Genomic DNA, 13,312 nt, shown 5'->3' with positions numbered 1-13,312 from the left:
GGTGGCTGGGCACTCAATTGCGGCTTCTCAACGGCGAGAGTTTGCAGCTACCCTTGCGTGGCACGGGAGGGGCTCAGGTGCAAAGTGCGAGGCGGGACACACTGTTCCCCTCCGCGGGCAGAGGCTGACCCGGCAGGAGCGAGGGTGGCGGAGCTGGGCGTCTGGCTGTGCGGAAATGTCCCTCGGGGTGAAGTCGCAGGGCTCGCCTGGCGTCTGAGGAGGCGGAGGTCTCCCTAGTGGGCAAGTTTGTGTCCCTGGTGAACGCGCTCGTCGCGGAGCGCAGGAGAATTTGGGAGGGCCAAGGGTTCCCCCGGCCTCGCCGTGAGCTGCCATTCGGGCGGCCTTCCCTCCACCCCGCTCCCCCAACTTCTGCGGATTTCGGCCTGGATGAAGTGCGGGGTCCAGTTTTGAAGAATGATTCCGGAGGCCGGCCTGGGTGACAGCGTCATCGCGGCACCTCACTGGTAAGTTGCTTTGGATTGGTCCGGGACTGGCAGTGAACTTGGCACGTCCACCTGTGGCGTGGTTGTTATCTTCACCGTTTCGCGCGTTTCGGCGTGTTTCTCTCGGTGTCCCCGGCACCCGGCTGAGCCCCGGCCGCGGGGCGGTCGCCTTCCGCCCGGGTTGGTGGCGATCGCAGAAAAGCGGCCGGAGTCAGGGATGCAGCCGCGCAAGACAAACAAGCGAAGTTGTCATCGTGCGCTCTGTCCAGAGGACTTGGCGGGAGAGCCGGCGAATTTTAAACTAATTTTTAAAATTTAAGAAACTATTTAGTAAATATATATATATATATATATATCCTGTACCTGGGATTTGAATTTTATTTATTCATTTATATTTGGCTGGTATGCAATATTATATTAGTCATGTTCGTTTGGGGTGTCCAATATCGTGATCCGACATTTGCATACTCTGCAACGTGATCATCTCACTGCTTCCAGTAAGCGGGTGTCACCCTGCACCCTTGGACAATGCTATTGACCGTGATCCCGTGACCTTTGTCACCCCTCCCCCGAACCCCCACAGGCACTTAACTTTGTACTGTTTCAATTTCTGGTTTTCTTTCTTTTCCTGTAGACCATGGATTCGTACCACACACCGCAGTCGGTTCCCAGACGAAGCGCATCCTCGAGGCTGAAGGAGTACTGCCTGGGCGCCACCCCGCTGCAGAGGCGGCTGGAGTCCGCGCGGAAGCAGGCGTCCCGCGCCCCGGCCTCGCCCCCGCGGAGGGTCCCCCAGCGGCGGTCGCAGTTGCGGGTACGGCCTGTCGCGTGCCTTCGGGTCCTGTGATGATCGAGAATAGGCGTGAGCTGCACATTGCCGTTCTTGTTGCTCTTCCTATTATTAGTGTTTTCTCGGTCGCTCAGGTAATAAAATAAGCGAGAAACGGCTAGAAGAAACAGCTACTTATACTGTCAATACCTGCTTTGTTACGCCTTTTAAACCCCTTTAAACTGGAACGTTCCCACACTGCGTCTTTTGTGGCGGCGGCATTTCCGAAGAGGACGGTTTCCTCCTCTCCCGGTTTGAGGGAGAACGTGCCTCACTTTGTGTTTGTCTGATGTTTTCCCTCGTGATGAGGGTGAGTCGCGTTCTCTCGGCGGCGGGGACACTCCGTCGGGGCTGTTGTGTCCTTGGGGAGCGACCTCTGGTGCCACACAGGCGACGTTCGCTTTGGTCGTCCCGTCCAGGTGCTGTCCAGCACTCACGGTGTCAGCCCCCCTGCGGCCCGTCGGTGGGGGGACACTCACTTGAAGATGACACAGGCATCGTGGTACTCGCCCAAATTCCCTCCTACGCTGGGCCTCCGTTGAAAATTACTGCTCGCCCCGCCGTCCTCGTGAGGCTTGCAAGATAACACTTTCCATCTCCGTTTACTCCATGCCGCCAACCCGCTTCTGGCATTGTTTTAAGCCCTGCTCACTTCTGCTCCATGGGTTTATCTGTCAGGCAGAACTCGTGAATTCCTGTTTTTCACATTTTTGCAACTCATTACCCAATTATTTTGGTGTTTAAATCGGCCCAGATTTCTCTGGTGGCATCATGCTCTCTTCTGATCATGCGTAAGCGACCCTGAAGGATTGCGCCATTAGTAATTTAAACTGAATTTCCAGGATTTTCTAGTAATTTACACTGCTACTTCACTGCAGCGCGAGATGAGGCCCTAGGCAGTGCGAGCTCGGCCTGTGGCTTTGAGTCGCTGGCGGGGAGCGGGCTGGAAGGCGCTGGCCGCGCCCGCCACTTTGTTGTCTTGTCCGTGCTGGGTGCCCAGTGTCTTCTGGGATGGGAGAAAATCTTTGCTTCTTTGTGAAAACATTCTTAAAGAAGAACCAACGAGTGCTGGTGATGGAAAGTGATGGCTGCTAACCAGAGAACAGACCTTGCGTACAGATGAAAGTTGGGAATGTCCATCTCGGTGCTCCCTTGTGTCTGTGATGCAGATAATTGTGCCATACGTTTTGACAGTGGCAAGAAAAAAGTTTATGATGTTTATATAGAAGTTTATAACCATTTTCATGAGTTCTGTTGTCAGAGCAAATGTTTTTGTAAGTAGGCAAAGGTAGTGAAAGCTCGCAAAGATAGCTGTGAGACTGTCAGGAGGCACGCAGGGATTGTGCCGAAAACCTCGGTTCAGGGTAGAACTGGGAGCCGTAGGGTGTCTGTGAAGACACTGGATAATGCCGTAGGGCCGGCACAGATGAAGCACTTTTGTTCCGGACGGTGCCTGTGGCCCTGACAGAGCATGGCTATACTCCCCGGTACCTTTTATGTAATCTGCTGAATGAGGCATTGGGCCAGAGAGTGTGGGTTTACTGCCAGGCAGCTTAAAAAATTAATTAAAAACAGTCAGATTAGTTGTTCTAGGGATAATTACTATTTTCAAATCTGTAATTTTAAGTTTCTAAAAGTGAAACGTAAACGTTCATTCACTTAATGCTTATTGAACTCCTGTTCTAGATGGCACTGTTCTAGGTGCTGAAATGTAGTAGGGCATGAAATAAACCAACCCCCTGATTTCATCAAACACATGCTCTGGTCGGGAAGACAGACAATAGAAATCAGACAAATCCGTAATATCAGATAGTAATCAATGCTGTGAAAGTTCGGAGTGGGTATGGGTGCTTTAGACAGGGTGGCCTCGAGTGACTTTTGGGCAGAGAGCTGATTGAAGGAAAGGGACACGCCGCGTGGCCACCTGTGGGAAGAGAAGGCCTGTTCAGGGGTCTCCAAAGGGCCTTGCACACTCCAGTGTGTCTGGGCTGCAAAGAGCAGGTACCCAGTCATAGATTTGTGTTAAATACTATGATTAAGTTTTTATTCACTAAAGTTTCCTAATTCTTAAGCCTCTTTTGTTGTGAATTTTTTTTTTTAGGAAGACGTTGATCCTCAAAAGGTTGCATTCCTTCTGCATAAGCAGTGGACTCTATACAGTTTAACGCCCCTGTATAAATTCTCCTACACTAATCTCAAAGAGTACTCGAAACTCCTGAGCGCATTTATTGCTGCTGAAAAGCAGAAAGGACTCGCTGTGGAAGTAGGCGCAGACCTGAACATCAGAGTGAGTTTCTCTGCGCTCCTGGGAGTGAAGGGCACGCGCAGAGACCCTGACGCAGTCCTCGTCCAGGTACAGTGTGTGAGCAGGGCGTGGCTCCGAGGGGGAAAGCATCCGCCTCGTTTGGGGTTGGGAATCGTGGTGATTTTTGCTGTTTTCAAAATTTTTAAGCTCGTGATTTATGACTCTTTTTGTCTTATTTGACCAAATTAAAGTAATTAGATGTGGCCAACTTAAAAAGAAGTTTTTGCTATTATAATACAGGGTGGGGCAAAAGGGGGTTTACAGCTGTGAGTAGGTGAAAGTTTATTCTTGTATAATCATTTATTAATTATTGTATTAATTTCCCTGTGTATACAACTGTAAAACCTACTTTTGCCTCACACTGTATAAGCATATTTATTTTAGAAAACTTTGAAAATACATAAAGTACAAAGAAAGTTGAAAAGCACAGTTTAACATTTTGGTACCCATCTTTTTGTCAGTATACAATCCGAATAGGCCTACGTCTATTAAAGAAATTGAATTAATAATTAGTAACCTTTCAAAACAAAGCACCAGGCTCAGACAGGTTCACTGAACCCTATCAGACATTTAAGGAGAAAGCAGACCAGTTATCTACATTCTCTTGCCGAGAACAGAAGCAGAGGGAATACTTTCTCACTCACTCTGTGAGGTCAACATTACGCCAAACCAAAGCCAGACAAGACAGTAGAAGAAGAGAAAACTACAAACCAACCTTCTGTAAACACAGATTCATGGATTTGGCTACTTGTATCGAGATTGGGATCACAGTGCCCATACTTACTTGCACTATGGCTTTTTTACTAATAATGTTGAAGATAATTACTCATGTCATTAGGAAGTTTACAGTTCTGTGGTTTTTACTGGGATTAAATTCCAGAAGTAGAATTTTAACAAAAATGTAACATATTACACATTGTGATATCACATTAAGTTACTCTCAGAAATGTAACATTTTGCATTGCTTCCTATATGCAATGTATAAAAGTAATATGATTAATGTCTGATTCATTAAAAAATAGGATTTTTATGGCTGGGTAGAATTCCACTGTGTAATGTGCCAGAGTTGTTTTATCCACTCATCTACTGGTGGACACTTGGGCTGCTTCCATGTCTTGGCAATTGTAAACAACACTGCAATGAACACGGGGGTGCTTATGTTCTTCTGAATTAGTATTTTGGGTTCCTTCAGATCTATTCCCAGAAGTGGGATCACGGGGTCATTGATCTAAAAGAGTAAAAGTGGCATCAACTGTACCTGGTTGTACCATATTGGCAGACCCATTGTTAATGTTTTGAGGTGTCTCCACACTGCTTTCCTCAGTGGCCACACCCGTCAAGTTTAATGGAAACATCTATGAATACCTGGAAGGCAGTTTTTTCGTGTCATTGACAAATTTCAAGTCCGAAGTTTTAGTCGGTCTGCTGGAAAATATAATCAAAATTCTAAAAGATCTCAATGGATTGACACAATGGGCAAATGGAAAGAGATCAAAATTTTAATAGGGATAAGTTTACTGTCTCAATAGCGGTTGGGGCGGGGATTTACCTGTTAGCATGAAAATTGAATATGTAGGGCTCTGATTTATGTAAAGCTGCCTACTAGAAACCAGAAAACTGCTGCAGTCCAGCATTATATTGATAGGAGTGTAGTCTAGGTTAAAGCCGATGTAGTCCTGTAATCAGATGTTTTTGAAGAAATTATATTCGCTTATGTTCACCCACAGAGAATTTCAGAGAAGAGTGATCAGGGTTATGTGAGACTTGAACATACGTCACAGGAGACAGGGCCGAAGATATGGGCGATACTGAACTTGGCAGTACACGTGATAGGGATCATCAAGTGTTTGAAGGGCGTTTCCCGTAGAATAGGCATTAGAGGTTGCTCTGTTCTTCGTGCACATGAGGACGAGAGCAGGACCGGTGGGGGGACACTGGGGGCCTCACATGAGAGAACACTGGAAGCGGGGGGAAGGGGCTGCCCTAGGACGTGCTGGAGTTTGCTTCAGTGCAGGAGTTCACGTCATTCCATTTGGTGGCAGTAAAGCTGTCCTTTCTGAAGCTGAGATTTTTTGTGATACTGTACCTGGTTGTACCATATTGGCATCCTTTATTTTGCATTTTGGTTGTACAAAGATCTTGCCATATACCATGTCTCTAGTGTATAAGAAATTAGGGAAAAGCTCAGTGAACTTGATAAACCCTAATAATGATTAAGGGCACTATTCTCTGTGTTTTTTCATAAGTAATATATCTTCTTATTTTTAAATATACTAATTAATTTTGAGATGATGTAATTTAGGAGTAAGTGTACATTTAAAGGGCATTTTTTAAAAATTTAGTTTCTAGAGGGGAAGGGAGGGAGAAAGAGAGGGAAGCATCGATGTGAGACAGGAGCGTTGATGGGCTGCCTCCTGTACGTGCTCCAGCCGTGACCTTTTGCTGTGTGGGGTGGTGCCCAACCCACTGAGCCACGCCGGTCAGGGCAGGAGTAAGTGTACTTTCGAACTTAAAGAGCCTGTTTTTATTTTCATCCTTTGTAGATTCTGTCAAAATCTCCATTGCCATCTGAGAGCGGAGAAGTCAAGGTGCTGTGGACCGGCTGGTTCTGCTGTGTGTTTGGAGACAGCCTCCTGGAGACCGTTCCGGAAGACTTCACCTGCCTGCCCTTATTCCTGGCCAGTGGAGCAGAGACCAGCACCGCCCTCGTTGGAACCTGGTTCCAGAAGACTTTTGACTGCTCTTTCAGCCCCTTAGCCATCAATGCGTTTAATCTATCCTGGATGGCGGCTATGTGGACCGCGTGCCAAGTGGACCGCTACGTGGCCACCACGGAATTCCTCTGGTCCGTACCCTGCAGCCCTCAAAGCCTGGACATTTCTTACGCCATACATCCGGAAGATGCCAAAGCTCTGTGGGACAGTGTCCACAGAGCCCCTGGGGAAGTCACCCAGGAGGAAGTGGACTTATTCATGGACTGCCTTTGCTCACATTTCCATAGGCATTTCAAAATCCACTTATCGGCCACACGACTGGTTCGCGTTTCAACATCTGTAGCTTCAGCCCATACTGATGGAAAAATAAAGGTTAGTTTGAACAAATCTAGTTAAGTAATTTTTCCTTATTGTTTGTTGCCAAGTTCTCAGAGCGTACAGTAATTATATTTTCCACGTGGGAGAAACACACTGAATATCTACCAGTTCAAGGCAGCAGAGAGATTTTATCTTATGCTTTATAAAGGATTTACTAAAAATTCTTCAGCTTTCTCAGTTCAGCTTTATCATGGAAAGAGACTGCATGCTGTGCGCTACAGATTTTAGTAATGATATGAATTATTCTGTAGTAACATTGAAACTTTCAAAATAGTTTCTCGTCAAGCTTTGAAATAATCAGATAGAGTAGTTTATATGTTAGATAAGAAAACTGTAGCTAGAAACATATAACCTGAGATACCATCTGTCTATTTTAGGCTTTTCTATCCCTGCTGGAAAAGAATTAAAGGCGTTGTTTTACTGTTTGTGAAGTCCTATTAGAGGAAGTATCAGAAATCACCTGCGAGTAGGCCCTTAAATATAGTAAAATCCAACCGCCATAAACACACTCAGTGAATATTGGCTTTGTCACTGGGCTGGGAGTCTAATGTGTGCTAATAGTGGTCTTCAGGGTACCCTGCCATTAGGTGTTTTTATCCACACTTTATTTTTAAACGAGGCCGAGATAGGCTTGAGCACACATGCAAGGAAGCTCAGTGAGAGGAGGAGCCACGACCCGAACGCTTGTTTCCCAGGCCCCAAGAAGTCCAGACCCAGTCTGTCAGTGCTCTACCAGTGCTGTCCAAACTGGAGGGCGCAGTGCAGCAGGAGGCTGGGAAATAATTCTGATGGGAAGAGACCAGCTTTCAAACCAAAAGAAAATAGAAATTATAAAAATGAAAGTATCATATGTAGTAAGTATCATATGTGTAGTATCATATGTAGTATCATTTGTACTGGGTCATGATGTTAAATTGATTACTTACCATGGTTTACAGTAAGAAATTTACAAGATTATACTATACCATGTGATTTTTGACATTGTAAAGGAAAATGCCATTTTAGCCCCTCCGAATTCAATGTTCTCGAAGCCCTTATATCACAGGTGGCAAGCACAAGGCCCACGGGCCAAATCCGGTCCTCTGCCTTGTTTCTACCCGGCAGCAGCGCTGAGCTCCTTGCCCCTAGTTAAGGAATAGTTACATGTACACAGTCCTTTTAAAGTTACATTCGGCCCTTTGAAGGCATGAGTTCGACACCCCTGCCTTACATATTTAAAAGTTTTGTTTCCATATGCATACACTGTTAGTAAACTACATTTAAAAACTATTTTATATAATGTATTGTTATCCATCTATGTATATGAGAGTAGTCCTCAAACACATTTATTTTATCTCGGTCTATTCTAAATAAATCTAAGAGCCTCTCTTAATGATGTAAGACTGCAACTGGCTCTGAGGTTCAAACAATCCCGCGATGAAAGCTGACGTTTACTAAGCATCAGATCGTGCCAGGCATTATTAAGCGTCCAGTGCGTATTGTCTCCTCTAGCCTTCACGACAGCCTGTATACGTAGTCTGTGAACTTACACAGCTTATAAAGAGGAAGCCGGGACACGGAGGATAAGCAGCTGCCCTACGATCACACAGCCAGTGAGTGGAGTTGGAATTTGAACTCGAAAGCTTATGCTTTCAACAACAACACTGCACTGCCTTTCAAAAATTTGGAATTAATGCATTAGCCAGGTTTCTGCCATCCGCTTCCTTTCTGCAAGATACATTTGGAATTGTGTATCCCTTTGAGAAGAAGGAAGCTGTGGAACCTCTTTCTAGAAAATGAAGATACTCAATTTGCTTATAAGTCCACGGGGTTCATAGATGCCCCTCCTCCCCTCACTCTCTAGGTGGATGGTTAGCCCAAGCTCGGAAGCCTGGATAAATAAGAACCCCAGTCTGATTACTTCTAGGAACCATTGACTATACTTGTAAGTGTATTAAAGTTTCTAGTCTTCATTCGGTAAAATTTATTTGACTTAGAGCAGCAGTAGTTTTGAATTCCGTATCTGCAAGCTAAGATATGAATAGTAGTATTTTAATAGTATATGAATAATAGGGTTTTAAAGCCATGAATACTACTATTCATATCTTAGCTTGCAGATATGGAATTTAAAATAACCTTGGAGTATGTATCAAATACAAACTGCTTTGTTATCATAATTCTATTTTAACTTTAAATGTCCTTTTTTTTTTCTTTTCAGATTCTGTGTCATAAATACCTTATTGGAGTGTTGGCATATCTGACAGAACTGGCCATTTTTCAAATCGAGTGAGGCCTTGTGGGGACTATATGTTATGGATGATGTACCTTCTTGATCGTTTGCCTAACTGCTGTGCTGAGAGGGACCGCGGGGGGAAACGGGCCCGTCCGCACCTGTGTCCTCACAGCGCCTTTGCAGGTGCCCAGGAGGGAGCCGAGCAGAACACCCCGAAGAACAGGAGGTGGCAGGGGGTGAACCCCAGCCAGCTGCTCCTGCAACAGCCGCGGTGCTCGGGGCGCCGGCCTCCGCAAAAAGGCTGAGTGTGATTTGTTGGCCGTCTTCCTACGAAATACGTAATGTTTATTCTATCAGCTTTTAGAGTTCAAATGAGTTACCTCTGATATTCAGTACTTCTGATTTGTGTCTGTAAAACTTTTAACCCCTTGTAAGCATTTTAGACTTGCGTTCAGAGAGAATTTCTGTCTTGCAAAGACATTCTCCAAGCACCATTTTGCTGGAGAGAACTCGCAATCAAAAAAGTCGTCTGCAAAGGAAACTAAAGATGAGTGTAGGTTTTTAAAGCCACTAATATGCCTCTCTTTTTAATATTCTGTCCTAATTGCAACGTTGAATTAAATAGTCACTTTTAAACTGAAGCAGTGTGTTCATGAGTGTCTGGTGGCAGATCTTTCATGGATGTCTCAGGAATGGGAAGTCTCGGGCCTGATCTCTAGCATGCAGGTTACAAGCCAAGAATTATGCAGAGTCACACAGTTGTCCCTTTGCAAGGCACTGGGGAACCTCTTTTGAGGGCAGAGACTTTCTTAAATTTCATGTCCATAATTTTGCTTTAAGCACAGTGCTTAGTAAATAACTGTAGATAAAATGAATGAATTTTAACCAACTCTTTCATTTTATAGATGAAAACTACGAAATCTACCAACTTTAGAGACTTGCCCAAGAGGTTATATCTAAATCTCTTCTTTTTGTCAATCATAGCTGAGCATAGAGGAAGGTTTTGTTTTATGTTAGAAACCAGGTTTTTAAAAATCTTGTTTGGAGGAAAGTAACTTTAATAGGTTATCATTCTAAAAACAAATACTAGCTTCTGGAGTGTGGTATTATTTCACGTGTATTGGGGTGGGCAGAGGCGGGAGAAGAAGCAGGGGCTTTTGAGCCGGACATTCATTCATTCATTCATTCATTGAACTAATACTAAGCTTCTGCTGGGCACTTAGAGTTGCATCGGGTAACAGGGCTGCAGCAGGGAAGGCAGAGAGGTCCCTGTCCTGGGGAACGATACCCTCATGGAGGAAGGCAAAGGAGAACGGATTCCCGTGGAGACGAAGGCTGTGAAGAAAATGAGGCGGTGTGCTAAGAGGTAGGGTGACGGGCGGGCCTGCCGTAGGGACAGGTGTCCAGGAAGGGCCCTCCGAGGGAGTGACGCGCGAGCTGAGTCCTGGGGGATGAGCGGGAACCAGCCACGGGAAGGTCCGAGGATGGCCGTGCCGGCCGGTGACACTGCCGGAGGGAAGGCCTCGGGACAGGCGAGGGCTCGGCCTGGTGGAGAGCGAAGGGAGTGCATGTGGCTGGACACAGCGAGTGCGAGTGGGGCGGTGTGAGACGACGGAGCCGAGGGGGCGGGGGTGCGGCAGAACCTCTTCCGAGCGCGAGTGCGGTGTCTCCCAGCGGCTGGCTGGGCACGTGGCTGCCCAGAGTAGGGATGACGATTTCCAGCCTTTCTCACTGGTCTCTGAGTTCTGACCCAGGGCGGGTCAGTGTTGTGTAGAGCTTCCAGGATTCTTCCTTGAAACACGGGGTGGGGCTTGCCCTTGTCTTCCAGCTTTGCTGCTTGGAACACGCAGGACTGGAACTCCAGCTGTTCTTTTAGGTCGCAGGGGTGAGGGTCAGGTCCTGAGAGTCGGGGGACAGGGCCTGGAAGGGTTTGTGCCCTGAGGGCTTCTTGAAGCTGAACCCCAGTACCAGCCTGGGTGGTCTTCCTCCAGACTTAGGTGTCAGAGAAGTAAACTTCCCCCGGGTTTCAGCCATTGATGTTTTGGATCTCTTGCCCATAATAACCAGACGGAGTCCTGACACAGAGAAGCAAGAGCCACGTCATCTAAGTTTTTACAGGTCCTGTGAAGAGATGGGGTTTTATACCAAATGCAATGGGAAGCCACTGAAGTTTTAAGCAGGAGAGTAATGTGACCCACTTGTGTTTTATAAGGTGTAGAATGAAATGTAGGTGAACGAGAGTGCGAGAGGGAAAATAGTGACAAGGTTGTTAGAAATGGTACAACATCTATTGAGAACTTAGCGATTGTCAAAATTATGTGTGGTTTACCCTTGGGCCACCTTCGCCGCTTCTGGGACTCTGTCCTCAAAATTGACTGGAGAAATACAAAATGGAGCCTGCACAAGACTGTGTATTACAACAATAAGGCTAAAAGCAATCCAAATGCCCATCAGAGGGGGATTTGTTGAGTCGATTATGGCGTAGCTCCCAATAAATTACTACTTTGCAACTATAAAAGGGTTTGAGGAAGGTATCGAATACCGCGATTGCCAGAATCCATTATGTGGAAGCAAACTGTGGGCAGAGTGTGCAGGATGGAAGGAATGGAGGAATATATTGTGTGTTTCCTTATATTTTTTTAAAAAAAGGGCCCTGGCAGGCGTAGCTCAGTGGATTGAGCGCAGGCTTCAAACCAAAGCATCGCAGGTTCAAATCCCAGTCAGGGCACATGCCTGGGTTGCTAGGCCAGGTCCCCAATTGGGGGAGCATGACAGGCAGCCACACACTGATGTTTCATTCTCTCTTTCTCCCTCCTTTCCCCTCTCTAAAAATAAATAAATAAAATATTTTTTAAAAAAACGAGGGACAAATCAAAAACTAGTAAAAGTGGTATTAATAGGGGAAAGGAAGGAACTGGGGAGGGGAACAGGAATGAAAATCAAGGCTTCTCTGAATGTTCCCTGTTTATAGTGTAGAACCATATAAGTGGTTTATATAATTATGAAACAAAATTAGGTCTAAAAGGAAAAAAACAAAGCAATCCTTAAAAGTTGAAAATGAACTAAACATACTAAGTTCATGCTATCATCACACAAAGAATTATTTTTAGTATCTTTAAATACTTCTGTTTAGACTATACACTGTCAGTGGCCCATATCCTAGGAGAAGAACAGCAAAGGAATCTTAAATCGCATTGTTATATTTTTATTAATAGTGGTATTATTTTACCACTATTTATGGTAAGATAAAACACGTAATTGTAACAAAGTTAGGAACGAGATTTACAGTGTAAGAGAAAAGATATACAAATTGTAAAGTCGGGTAGGCTAAGTAGAAACTATATTAAATTTGAATTGGAAATATCAGAATGAACTCATTTATTTTTGAAATGCAGAAGTTTTAAGTTTTGATAAAGTCTAGTTTATCAGTTTTTTCTATTATTGTTACATCTAAAAAATCATTGCTTAACCTTAATCCTGAAGATTTACTCTTATGTTTTCTTCTGAGGATTTTATCATTTTAGCCCTTAAACTTAGGTCTATAATCCATTTGGGGTTACTTTTTATGTATGGTGTGAGGTGAGCACCCAAATTCATCACCGTGCATGTGCATACTCATTTGTTCCGTCACCATTTACTGAAAAGACAATTTTCCCATTGAATTGTGTTACCTTTCTTAAAAGTCAGTTGGCTATGGATATTTATTTCTGGATTCTCCATTTTATTTAACTGATGTATAATATATCAGTCCTTATGCCACTATCATATCATCTTGATTACTATAGATTTGTAGTGTTTAAAAATCAGAAAGTATGCTTTTCTATCTTTATTCTTCTTTCAAGAATGTTTTGGCTATTCTGGGTCTTGCTCATTTTTATAAAAACTTTAGCATTTGTTGGTCAATTTCTAGAAACAAGTTAACTGGGATATTGATGGTGATTATTTTGAATCTGTGAATACATTTGGGGAGTATCATCATAATTTTACTAAGTTTTCCAATCTATGAATGTAGGATATCTTTCCATTTATTTAAATCTTTCAAAATTTCCTTCAACTGTGTTTTATAGTTTTCAGCATACAAAAATTGCATTTTGTTAAATTTATTCCTAAATATTACTTTTTATGCTATTTAGAATTGTTTTTTTTATTTTGGACTGTTTGTTACTGATGCACAGAAATGCAACTGATTTTGCATATTGCTTTTGTGTCCTGTGACCTTGTGAACTTGTTCATGCTAGAATCTTTAGTGAATTCCATAGGATTTTCTATATGCAAAATTGGTGTCATTTGTGAATAAAGAGTTTTACTTTTTAATTTTAGTCTGAATGCTTATTTATTTTTTCATGCTAAATTGCTCTGGCTAGAATCTTCAGTATAAGAAGAAAAGGAAATGGTGAGAATCTCCATCTTGTTCCTGATCTTAATGAGAAA

At 44.1% G+C, this 13,312-nt stretch overlaps 1 protein-coding gene across 2 annotated transcripts; it reads left to right on the top strand.

The window, feature by feature from the left end:
• Window positions 1-6: 6 nt before the first annotated feature.
• On the top strand, window positions 7-11,615 carry CENPL (centromere protein L). 2 transcript variants are annotated; one of them, XM_045838581.1, is made up of 5 exons: window positions 7-464; window positions 1,078-1,257; window positions 3,374-3,625; window positions 6,121-6,663; window positions 8,867-11,615. In XM_045838581.1, the coding sequence occupies exons 2-5, from the start codon at window positions 1,081-1,083 to the stop codon at window positions 8,936-8,938; spliced, it is 1,044 nt and encodes a 347-aa protein (XP_045694537.1). In that variant the 5' UTR covers window positions 7-464; window positions 1,078-1,080; the 3' UTR covers window positions 8,939-11,615. The 2 variants fall into 2 exon arrangements, with proteins under 2 accessions (XP_045694537.1, XP_045694538.1); XM_045838582.1 differs by lacking the exons at window positions 7-464; window positions 1,078-1,257 and adding an exon at window positions 1,278-1,367.
• The last annotated feature ends 1,697 nt before the right edge of the window (window positions 11,616-13,312 follow it).

The sequence above is a fragment of the Phyllostomus hastatus genome, unplaced genomic scaffold, assembly GCF_019186645.2.
Source record: "Phyllostomus hastatus isolate PE091 unplaced genomic scaffold, TTU_PhHast_1.1 phas_contig_283, whole genome shotgun sequence".
Lineage (NCBI taxonomy): Eukaryota > Metazoa > Chordata > Mammalia > Chiroptera > Phyllostomidae > Phyllostomus > Phyllostomus hastatus.
This window is presented reverse-complemented; position numbering and strand designations above follow the sequence as displayed.